We start from the raw sequence: 12,568 nt of genomic DNA, 5'->3' as shown, positions 1-12,568 counted from the left end.
ACAAATTTGATCAAATTTTAAACAACTACAATTTTCTTAAAAATTGACGGAGAGGTTAAAGCATGGTACCAAAATGCTCAGTGGATATAGGCCTTTCAAATGGAACAGATACATTTGGCATACAGCTAGTTTGAAAATTTAGTTTCTAGTACCTACCTTTAGTAACCCTAACCCAAACCCTAACCCTACCCCTAGCCCTCTATTCTACTCTGTCTCATAGTGGTCACTCGTTATGGAAGTCCTCCCAGAGCATCTAAATCTGGTGTAAGCTCCCAGTACTGGCTGTTCAAGAGGCATCCTCTTTTAAGGTGGCCAAATTAAATGTCCGGTGTGTTGCAGGACTGGTGTCGTTCTACCATCATGCTCCTGATGGTCTATTCCTGGTCATGTCTCTACTTTACACACTCTTATTGGTTTTAACTGCTCTCCTGGCTCCTGGTGAGGTATTTCATTTCCCCATTAATCAGTCGAGACTTCATACTCATCAGTGTGACACCAGAGATAAAAGTCACTCTCTTCATCATTGCCGAAATCAAGTCTCACTGACTAAAGTCACTATAGGATACTAGATCTAGAATTATTGCTCTGGCAAGGTTACATTTTTTATTTTCAAGGATGTGCTGCACATTTTTTCGAAGAACAGTCACTGTTACTGTTACTGAGTATAGTGGTCTCACTAAATTTATATATATTTTCCAATTGATATAAGGTGAAAGACTACCACTACTCACTACTACACTGTCTTTACCCTATTGTGACCTTGATTAAAAACACAATTTCTGTGCTATGAAACTAGCTTGCTGTGTACTGCATGTGGCATGAAAATTTAATCTCAACCTCATGCAGGACCTGATGCTGTGCAAAGTACTGCATTCTTGTTACACGACTTTTCTATTCTACAGTATAAAGCTACGGTGAATCAAAAAGGAGTTTAGTGTGACTGTGAATTACCATCATATTCAGATACCATGCTATTGAAAATGTACAAATAAATATTGATTTAATTAACTTCAACAAAGAAATTCACTTTTTAAAATTTGTGTGACAGTCACGTAGTGGACTTGACCTTGCACTTTTTAATATTTTTCCAGGTTTTTGAATATTTTAAGGGACTGGAAGTGATGGTAGACATGAAAAGAGCTTGGTGACAGGAGACAGACAGGATGTGGAAGCTACGACCAACAGAGAGCGGCAGTCTGTGGCTGTGTGGGATGTGCGGCATTGATTTTCCTCGTGAGGACATCCTCATTGCTCATCTAGGTCACTGCCAGCGACACCCAGACCACACCCGCTCTCTGTCCGACATTGACCCCCGTGCCCATCGCCCTCTGGCGGACATTGATCCCCGGGACATGCGTTCTGTAGCGGGAGCGGGAGATCTCGACCTTGCTCCACCTGGGGTGGTGGACTATGCGTGGCCTCCAGTGGTGGACTCCCGGGCTCATCCTGCACTGCACTATGGCCAGGATCACAGGGATGGGTTTGGTCGGATGGCTCATGCCCAAGCAAGCCTAGCTGAAGATTATACCTCACGCTTCGGGCAGCGCTACGCATCGTCTTATGACAGGAACTGCAATCTACCTGCTGCACACAGCCTGGCACAGCCTGCTGATGGTGTTTATTCACATCCTGGCGACTATGTTGATGCAGCTTCCACACCCCAGCGAGCTCACGGGCATCATACTGAGGGTGCTCCCAATCTGGCCACGGACATGAGAGGTGGCACGACCCGTGGGCTCTCAGACACCCTCCCAGGCGACAGTCTAGGCCACAGTCGTCAACGGGATCTGGATAGCAGCTCGTGGGACATCAACCCTGCCCCATCTCGCCACACAAACACAACATCACATGTACATGGCAGATACAAAGACCCGGAATGTTTCCCTCCGGTAGCTGGAAGGGCTGGCCCTTCACATCCTGCACATGAGTTTGAACCCACTTCTGTTCGTGCCTACGAAACCTCTCACTCCGAAATGGCTACGCGTGATGCAACAGCACTCTCTGCTTATGATGAAACACAAAACTCTTCAGGTCCTGATATTCCTAACTGTGATACAACACAGGGTGTGACACGTTCTGACCTCCTTGCTGACAGCACGACTCACACCCCGACACGTCATGACCACTCTGCTTATGATGAAACACACGACACAACAAGCACTGACCTCCCTGCCCTCGACACACCGCGCTGTGATCTCCCTGTCTATGAAACAACACGCAGCACAACACATGGCACTACACCCACTGACCTCTCAGCCAATGACAAGCGACCAGACTCACCTCCACACCCAAGGACTCCTGATGCCACTGACACAAGTGGAGAGGCAAAAGATGGACAAATAGTGGAAGCCACAGAGGCGAGTGAGCATGATGGTGTTGCTGGTGAAGAACAGACATCTTCAGCTGTACCAGTCAGCAAGGAGACAGGTGGTGGATCACCTTCCATTGAGCTTCGGAAGGCTCAGGAAGACAGCGTCTCGCAAGAAGACAAGCACCCAATTGTCCTGGTCTATCATTGCTGGATTTGCCAGGATGAGTTTCTCGACAAGTGGTCCATTGTCCTTCATTTAAAAGTGAGTAACTGTTGTTGTTGTTGTTGTTGTTAGCGATCCAGTAGCATCTGAGCGTTAACTCTTCTGCATGATGCCATTCGGTAATAGTTGCATGTTTGTTCTAATTGTTGTCTTGAGGAGTAGAGGCAATTAGATGTGTGGAGTAACTTGGGAAGAAAACATCACCTTAAATCAGTTAGTTTTCTACAGAAGAACAGATGATGTTCCACTGTCTCTGAGGGGTAGTCACATAGTGGGCAGGCAGCAGACTGCTTTACTCCAATTCGGTTGAGATGTTGGTTGAGGGGTACATGTCATGTTGTGTTCTAAGTTGGAAGATTATGGAGTAACTTTATCCTTCTTGTGACCTGCTATTTCTGGGGTGCCTTGATATTTGAAGCAGACCTTGTGCTGTTGAAGCTAGAGAGATGAGCAGAGTAAGTCTGATTCCCTGTAAAGACTTCTCTATTGATACCCACCCCTTGGCGCTCATATAACTTTATACAGTTGCAAGCGCCGTAAAACCCTCTACTAAAAAAACCTCCAAAAAACACACACACACACACACATACACACACACACACTCACACACACACATACACACACACACACACACACACACACACACACACACACACACACACACACACTCATCCACACACTCATACTCGAACCCAAATACTCTCAAACTCATATTAATGTATACTCACACATAATGCTCAAACTCAACCACACACACACACATTCTCACACATGCTCACACCTGCTGACCCCCACCCCTCGTGCTCTGCTTGCCCTCAGGCTGCCCACCGTGACCGCGTGGAGCTGCGTGGTATAGAGCTGAAGATGCGCTCCCCGCTCTGCCTGGACTGTGGTGCCACCGAGCCCTGCGAGCACCGGCCCTTCCCGGAGGAGGACAGCCTGGACTGGGACGATGTCAACATGGGTGACGGCGCTGTCCCAGGTCAGTGTCATCCCCTGTCTGTCTCCACAGGATGGTTGGGTGGTGGGCAAGTGAGCTGGCCATCAATTTGATTAAACCTTTTGCATGGTAAGTTTTGACTGTTTATAATTTAAAAGAGCAAAAACGCCTTGCAGACCTTGCTGGATATTTTCAACTTAAGCTGGGAAAATTGGCAAGTTCCCCAGTGTTGGAAAGAAGCAACGATCATCCTGATCATCAAGCCAGGAAAACAAAAAATAAGACACTACCTTTAAGCTGTAGACCTATCTGCCTCACAAACTGTGTATGTAAAACAATGGAGCGCATCATAGCTTGCAGAATGCAATGTTATCTAGAAACACAACAATCCTTCTACAAGAGCAAGCTGGATACTGTCAGTTCAGGAGCACAGAGGACCAAACAATTTACTTGTCCCAAGTCATAGAGGACTCCTTTCAGACCCAAAAAGTGCTGCTGGCTGCATTTATTGATCTGCAAAAGTGTTTGACAAGGTTTTGAAGGGGAGTCCTTACAAGTGGTGTCCAAGGCGATATGTACCTATGGACCAAATCCTATCTGAACAACAGTAGAACACGTGTGCTGGTGGATGGATATGGAGGACGGAAAATGCTGCTGCGACTTGGGGTACCCCAAGGTGGAGTCATGTCACCTTTGTTCTTTATCCTCTTCATCTATGACCTCGGGGAAAAAAGTACCCAAAGGAATACATGCCGCATTGTCTGCAGACGACCTGGTTCTTTGGTGCTCTGAGGAATTTGTCACCACTGCCACATATCGCATGCATATCACTGGACAAGCTCACTGCTTGGACAAAAATCTGGTGTGTAACCAAAACAAAGAAAAAGTCCTCTGCTACACTCTTCACTCCCAGCCAGGCTGAGCCAAAAAAAACCTCACTCTGGACAAGACCCCATTAAAGTTTGAAAACCAACAGAAGTATCTTGGACTAATCTTTGACGAGCGTCTCACATGGAAGCAACAAACACATTCAGAATGCAGAAACTAAAGCCAGGAAGAAGCTTAACATGAGAAAACTTGAAGGGATTCAGTGGGGGAGCCAGTGACAAAACACTTAGACAGGTCTATCTGGATGCAATCAGGCCCCATCTCGAGTACGGATCCAGTGCATGGATGACTGCAACACAGACTTACAAACACACTCCAGAGAAAATGCAAAACCAGGCTCTCCGAATAATCATCGAAGCAATGAGGTCAACGCCTCTAGAAAAGATGGAACAAAAGACATCTGTAGTTGCCCTGCGGAGAAGATGGGAGTGCAAGACCCTGACACAATACACCATTGTGAGAGCTATGGAAGGTCATTTAATGCAACAAGAACAGCCGGAACAAACACCGCAAGCATTGAAAGGTCCAACTTTATAATAAAATAAAGGAAAGCAGAAGAATACACAGATCCTTATAAGACCATCTGCCAGGCACAGTGTACATGCTGAACCATACCTCAGAGGCACCATTGTGGGAAAAGAAAAGCACAAGCTTGATTATTCACACTTCTATCTGTGTGTTTCACCTCGAAAGATGACCTCTGCAGCCTGAGTAAAGAAACCCTCACCCTGTCCATGCTTGGAGAAAGGTACCCCCGCGAAGCATGGATAAGGATCTATGCAGACGGATCTGCCACTGATGCCATGAAAAGAAGAGGAGTGTACGTACAGTTCTCTAATGGAAGACTCCAAGCAGAGGCAGTCCCAACAGGCCGACATTGTACAAACTACGGGGCAGAGACGGATATTTTAATACATGCTGCAAACATCATCAGGGACGTGGTAGACCCCCAAAGCCTAGAAGTATTCCTAAGAGATGCTATGCTAGTTCTGCCGGCAAACTCCTCTGGCTGCGAGAAATAATGGAAGTCATCCCATGCCTAAAGATCATGCTGCAGAGGATCCCATCACACTGTGGTGTCTTAAAAATTAAACGGGCAGACAGGATGACCAAACTAGGCGCACAAAAAAAGCAACCAGACAACAAAATCAACTACACTGAAATCAAAATTCTTCTAAATACACTTTTTAAGGCACCACAGATACTTGACACAGACACCAGATAGCTACTATGAGCTGTCCCGCCAAGAACAAGTGATTATCTTCCGACAAAGAAAACAACGCCCGAGATTGGGACAACACGGGTACAGATGTTTTAAACGAGTACAATCACCAAAATGCCAGTGGAGAGAGGTGGACCAAACTGTGGAACACATCCTTCAACACTGCAAGACACACGGCCCTGAGACAGGAAACGTGGCCAACTCCATTGACACCTCAAGAGAAGCTATATGGGCTGACAGATGAACTGAGCAGGACGGCCCAGTATATGATAGGCACCGGACTTCAAGTGTGATGCGATCTTGATCAAGAAGAAGAAGAGCAGTGAAGACATTATTGTCTGTGTGTTTGTTATTGTTGTATATGTCTGTGTGTCAGTCTGTATGTTTTTTCAGGTTGAATATATTATATTGCAGTCAAACCAGTGTAAGATGATATCGCATGGGAGCCAGAGAAAAATTCTGTCTTAGACATTTTCCGTCGTAGGCGGGAATTTAAGGGGCGATGGAGGGGGGTTTCAGAGACCCAGCTGGTGGGGTCAAGGGTTGCTTGTTCTGTCGGCAAGAAGTGGTCACAACTTCACACCTCTCAAATATTTATGCTATCCTAATCTCTCTGATAATGGCATGCCTCAGTCCTTCTTATCCATTACCACCTGTGTTTGCATCCCATAGGAACACTGATTGACCTCTTAAAAACGAAAATGATTAAACATCTCCTTTGCTCTCCACCCTTTGCCCCACCCAGAGACCGTAAATACCGAGACGGTGCAATCCTTCTTCGGCCTTTGTGCGCTATTGGAGAATCGAGGTCAGCGCTGCGCGCGTTGCTCTGCGCATTAATGCAATGAGCTCACACGACACATGCAGTGCTACTATAACACGAGTTTTGGGGTGACCAGTTGGCCCCATTTTAGTATTTTATATAACTTCATGTTTTTAAATCTAGCCTCAATTGTTGTGGGAAAATATGAATACGTTATGATAAATTGATACAAACTGCTGTGCAAAGTTTAGGTTACATTGATTCTCCCGTTAAAGTTAAAGAGATGTTTGAGGACAAGTTGCACCACAAATTTTTTACTACACTGTAAAGATTATCGTGCATTCTGACGTTAATAAATACACCAATTCAAAGTACACTGTGTTGCATTTGCAGGAATCACCTTTGTTTTCAATTGTGTTTGGCTCCTGGGGCATTTTCAAGTTTAGATTCTGTCTACTGTGCGCTCTGTTCATCAAAGGTTTAACTTGCGTTTAAAAAACCCAGCTTCAAACAAACCAACAAATTCCACAGGGTTAGAACTTTTTTTTTCAAGCCATCGTGACGACAATGTTCAAATCTGTTTCTGGCTGATGAGGGTCAGGTGCCTTGCATGGGAAGATGTGGAATCTTCCAATATCTCTGTACAGTCGTTGCAGACTACATCGTAAAGTTTTTTCAAAGTGTATCAACTTAGGTCAGAAATTTCATTTATAAGCGCATTACATCTTTAATGGATTGCAAAATTTAACAAAATTAACAATGTGTCTGTGTTCTTTATCAAGGTCTACCGGAATTGCAACTATTGTTTGACTAAAATTCTTACTCGTTAGATTTATCAAAAAGCTATCCACTACAACCCTGCAACTGCTTGAAGGCGATGCCATCATAATTTTGTCGGCCAGTATCTGTCTCTTTAAACGAAAATGTAACTGTTCTGGGAAGGGGGGGGGGGGGGGGGTCTGGATTGTCAAGATTATATTATGTCCACCTTTTCCTCTCATGGTGACTGAGAACAGATTTTCAAGTTCTTCTTGATATCACTGTAAGTAATCCACCACCGCTCACAGTGTCTGCCACAAGACCTTGCAAAGCAGTGATGTTGTGGATCCACTCACTGACTCACATTTATGCTTTTGCAACTTTTTTTTGTCTTTTGGGCCTAAGTTCATGAATTATCTTCCAACCACAGAAGTGTCTGCTGCAAAAGTTCATGGTGCTGTGATGTAGTTGTGACTGGGTTACGATATTCTATAGAAAATGACACAAGTGACCTAATGAAAACGTTGAAAAGATCATCAGAGTCATTACAGAAATCAGATATAGCGATGTCAGACAAAGGATTAATTTCGAGATACATATAGTGTCCCAATTCAATTGCTTTCGATACACTGCCACTAAGCACGTGCACAGCCAAACAAACCCTTTGTCATTTAAAACTTGACACACAGTTGGTTAACTTGGGTGCCACCCTAAATATACCTAAGGCACTGTCTTTTTCATAGAAATTTTCAATAACTGCCCAGCTCGCAGTATCATCATGATGAGTAGGCCCACAGAAGTTGTGGTACATCAACAAATTGTTTCCAATTCTTAATTAAGTGTGGAGGATCAAAGAGGACCGATTTTATCACCCTCGTAATGAAAAAAAAAGGCTTTTTTGGGGGTGAGACTTAGTTTAGTGTTCTAAATCCGTCTGGTTGTATGGGCCTTGGTCACACGCAAACCTTCTCCTTGAACGTTTAGAACAGCTGGCATTGGTCAAACTGATTTCACACCTCTGGCCTCTGGCTACCCAAGAAAGTTTCCATGCTGGTACACTACTCTAGCACTTTCATAGGGCTCACTTGGATGGGGTAACTTCTACCCCCGAGTCGCTCCCTTACTCCCCTTCCTTGCCTTACAACTTACAGCTTGGTGTAAAGGTTAGAGCTTATGGAACCAAACTTTATGCTTGTAGTTTTGTTTCAAATCAGGGCTGAGTGGGCAAAGCATTTTCTATCTTAGACAGGAATTTCTCTTTCCATTTCCGCATTAGACAGGTTTCCGTATTAATATTATAGAGCTAGTTATAGAGGAATTTATCAAAGGGGAATAGGAAGATTCCGTTCTTTGTGCTTGTCTGTTGTTGTACCATGAAGACTGTATTGTCTGTTGTTGCTATTATTATTCTACAATACATTTTGATTTGTAAGGTTATCTGTATATATATTGTTGTACTAAGAAGACATTAATGTAAGTGTTTATTGCTGATATTCCTTTATTCCATGACTATGAAGACATTTTTATGTATGATTATTTTTATTGTTTGCATGCTGTCTATGGTTGTTGTTATTAAAGAGACATTGTCGGTGTGTCTGTTCTTATTCTTGTTCAACGAATGTCTGTATGTTTCTGTCAGCTCTTGTTCTCGTATAACCAGAACACAATGAGAACTGTCTCTACTGTATGTGAGCCTTTTCCAAAAGATGGGATACCCGGGTGTGACAAATGAGGTCCACGGTCAACTTTATGTAGTAACTCTTTAATCTTCTAATTATGGGGCCTAATGTTTCTTACTGCCTCAGTATCTGTCAAAGCTGTATATATGCAATGGTCTTGGTGTAATTCAGTGTCTGTCTATTCTTGCATAACCAAGGCGTAATGGTAACGGTCTGTCTGTGTCTGTCTTTGTGCAGCAGAGGAAGACTTGGCCTGGCCGTGTGCTAGCTGCTCACAGAGTTTCCTCAGCCAGAAGCTGCTCCAGAAGCACCGAGCCGAGCAACACGAGGGCGGCAAGAACTTCCAGTGTTCTTTCTGTCCCAGCAAGTTTGTCAGCCACAGCCATCTGGTGGCTCACGCTCGTATTCACACAGGATTCCGGCCCCACCCCTGTAGTGTGTGCGGCAACCGCTTTGCTCGACGCAGTGACCTGGAAAGGCACAGTCGCACTCATACAGGTTTGTCTGAATGCACAAAGTTGTACATGTTATGTGTATTATATATCATACAGATCATACAGATATTAGCAATGCCAAGCACCCGCTGCGCTTTGGACCACTGACTGGGCTTTTGCATATTGGGTAATTTTTGGGGCCTTCAGGATCGGAGGTGGCTCTCTTCTATGTATAGTTACGGGAAAACCTGTGGAAGAACATAAATGAAACTTGGCAGCCAACCAGAGAAAAGATCAAACTTACTACATGTGAGCATACAATGCCGGCAAATTTCTAGAAACCGAGAAACTGCAGTATTTGTACGATTTTCTTCCGTTTTAAAAAAGTATACAGAGGAGCTGCAGATCGGTCGCCGACCAGACAGGTGCCCCAAATGTTTCCTTTATTGCTGCAAAATTTCAGATCCTTTACCACCAGTGCTTGCATGTCATGAATTGTACATTCTATATATCAACTTAAAATCACCTCTCATCTAGGAATAAAAGACGAGAGCCAGAAACTGGGTCACAAAGTGAACGAGCTAGCCTGCCAACATGCCGAGGGCGCATGATCGCTAGGTGGCATGTGATTGGCTGCCTTTAAAAATCTCCTGAAGATGCCAATTTCCTTCATTTTCTCCAATTCATTACTGACTTATGAACTAAATAGGTCATAAAGGAGTCCATCGCGGGTTTTTCTTATACCACTTTGTTAAGTTGTAGAAATGGTGATCGGAGAACAGGCTAATTCTTTTAAGATCAAAGCTATATTATCGTTTCTATACCAGGTATAGTAAATTCAACTAATTTCTGCTCATTATGTTCTAAATTAAACCTAAGTAGTTTTTATACAAAGATGTATTGAAAACTTATGAAGTTTTTTAATGCCTGGCAAGCCTGGGCTCCCCTGTCGATAGCAGTTCAAGCGATGCCACACAATTCAACAAATTCTCATGCAAATACTTGTCTTAAAGTTCAAAAGTAATACAAACGATGAAAAAGTGACAGAAGAACTAGATTATGCTTTAAAAATCACTTAAAAATGCCAAGTTCACTTCATTTTTTCCAATTCATTACTGACTTATGAACAGTTAGTTTTCCCTCAAAATACACCAAGAAACGTCCCTCTTTTGGGGGATATTTTCTCATTAAAAAAACCCTAACTGTTCCACATATGTTGGGCACCATGGTGGGATCTAGGGCTCGTAAAAATAATGAAATCGAAGAAAACAATATTTTTCTTCCCGTTTGTTCATTTTTATCAATTTTTTCTACACAAATAACTCGACTTCTCTTCAAGATAGATAGAAGGTATCTTATTCATCAAAAGCAATACTACCCCGAGGGGCAGTGCCACTGACTGAAGTGTCTTTAGGCCATTCACAAAGGGGGGGACATATCTCGTTCAAGCATAGTAGAATTGTAAATGGGCTGACTCATGTCACGCTCATAACTGTGCCTGATCTACAACAGGGAACTGCTGCTTTTTCTTTCCTGATCCTTACTATTGTCATTTTCCTCTATTTCTTTTGTATGTTTGTCACTCCCTTGTGACCTGCTATTTTGGGGTGCCTTGATAGTCGAAGCAGACCTTGTGCTGTTGAAGTTGGTTGAAGCTAGAGAGGTGAGCAATCTAAGTCTGATTCCCCGTAAAGACTTCTCTGTTGACACCCACCCCTTGGCGCTCATATGACCTTATGCAGTTGTGAGCGCCGTAAAACCCTCTACTATAAAAAAAAAAAAAGCAATACAACCTAACATGTTTTAAGATGATATCAATGACTACATATGTGTTACAACACAGTGGAATCAGGCACTCGTCAATTTTTGGGTACACAGAGTTATAGGTATCATCTTAAAACTTGTTCATTTCTCTCGCTTTTGGTGAATAAAATACCCAACTACCTAAAAGTGGAGATATATTATTATTATTTGTGATTGAAGGAGGTGGGGGTTGCCTGGTGTCAGAGGTAAAACTAGCGAAAAAATGACTGCCAAAGTTTAGTGACTTCCAAAGCTTGAGTATCCTTGGAAACTGCAAATTTACTTTTATTTGTGCGTTTGATCAATGTTTTTCAGTAAAAATCCACAGAGAAATTTGTTTTTAAAAGAACGTAAAAGGTGCTGAGCCCAAAACAGAACAAAAATTTATTAAACTCAACAAACAGGAAGAAAAATGCTGTTTTCTTTTATTTCATTATTTTGACGAGCTCTTGATCTCTCCGTGATGCCTCACATATGCCAAAAAATGACGAGCGCCTGATTGCGCCGTGTGGTGACGCATGTGTGTGTCTGTACAAGCACAAAGATTTGTACGTACAATAATTGCACAAACACAAGCTGATGAGTGTACAAAAACACTTTCATTTCCACGAGCATGTATGTGTACTCAAGTGAGATGTGTACCTATAAACGCACATACAAGTAGCAGTAACTCATGTGAAACGCCCCTGTGTGTTTACAGCTGGTGTGGGTGGTTGGGTGCTCTGGTGTGGGCTGCTCCTTCTTTCCTATCAAACGTCTATCGTCCTTATCTCCCCTTGTTCTTTTTTATGTTTGTTACACTCTTGTAACACCTCTAATCTTCTGGTGCTCATATGATCTTATGCAGTTGCGAGTGCCGTAAAACCTCTACTAAAACATACCAGGTTGGTAGTGTGTGATGTCTGTGTGTACTGAAAGTGTTCAGTAACTCATGCGTAATGTCGCTGTGTCCTGACAATGGTTGGTAGTAACATGTTATGTGTGGTTGGAAGGTGCCCCTGGTACATGTAGTTTCTTCTTCTCTTTTATCCGTCTATTGTTTCTGTTTGTCTTTAAACTTTACTGCTTTTCCCAGAAGGAAAATTGCTGTTATTGTGTCAATGTTCATCTCATACATAAATGGAGCTATACTGTAATTGTGTCAATGTTCATCTCATGCATAAATGAAGCTATACTGTAATTGTGTCAATGTTCATCTCATTCATAAATGGAGCTATACTGTAATTGTGTCAATGTTCATCTCATTCATAAATGGAGCTAAACCAGTAATGTGTGCATGATGTCTATGTGTGTTGTCAGTGTGTAGTAGTTACATGTGTGTGATGTCCATGTGTTGACCAGCTGGTGGTAACTGCCATTCTTTCCTCCTGGGGAAGCAGTTAATTAAAAAGGTGGGTGGTTGTAGGATGCCATTTCCAGATCCTACTTTTTTTTATCTCACTTTATGGTTTCCCTCTATTTCTCTTTGTTGTTTGATTGTGTCTATTTGCTCATCTTTACTCAAACTCAGGTGAGAAACCGTTCCGATGCGTGGAGTGTGGCCGCA

General features: G+C 43.1%; 1 protein-coding gene across 2 annotated transcripts in view; it reads left to right on the top strand.

The window, feature by feature from the left end:
• LOC101855508 (zinc finger protein 543) overlaps nt 1-12,568 on the top strand; it is a 23,567-nt gene that overhangs the window by 3,616 nt on the left and 7,383 nt on the right. Inside the window, exons 2-5 of one of the 2 annotated variants that reach the window (XM_005103883.2) lie at nt 1,092-2,573; nt 3,354-3,516; nt 9,026-9,283; nt 12,533-12,568. The exon at nt 12,533-12,568 is cut by the window's right edge and continues 206 nt beyond it. In XM_005103883.2, the coding sequence (XP_005103940.1) occupies nt 1,164-2,573; nt 3,354-3,516; nt 9,026-9,283; nt 12,533-12,568 (1,867 nt within the window). In that variant the 5' untranslated portion in view covers nt 1,092-1,163. Of the gene's footprint in view, nt 1-1,091; nt 2,574-3,353; nt 3,517-9,022; nt 9,284-12,532 lie in introns of both variants that reach the window. The other variant, XM_005103882.2, reaches the window with a different exon arrangement.

This window comes from Aplysia californica, unplaced genomic scaffold, assembly GCF_000002075.1.
Source record: "Aplysia californica isolate F4 #8 unplaced genomic scaffold, AplCal3.0 scaffold00394, whole genome shotgun sequence".
In the NCBI taxonomy this organism is placed as follows: domain Eukaryota; kingdom Metazoa; phylum Mollusca; class Gastropoda; order Aplysiida; family Aplysiidae; genus Aplysia; species Aplysia californica.
The sequence above is the reverse complement of the archived record's forward strand: the minus strand, read 5'-3'. Positions and strand labels throughout refer to the sequence as shown.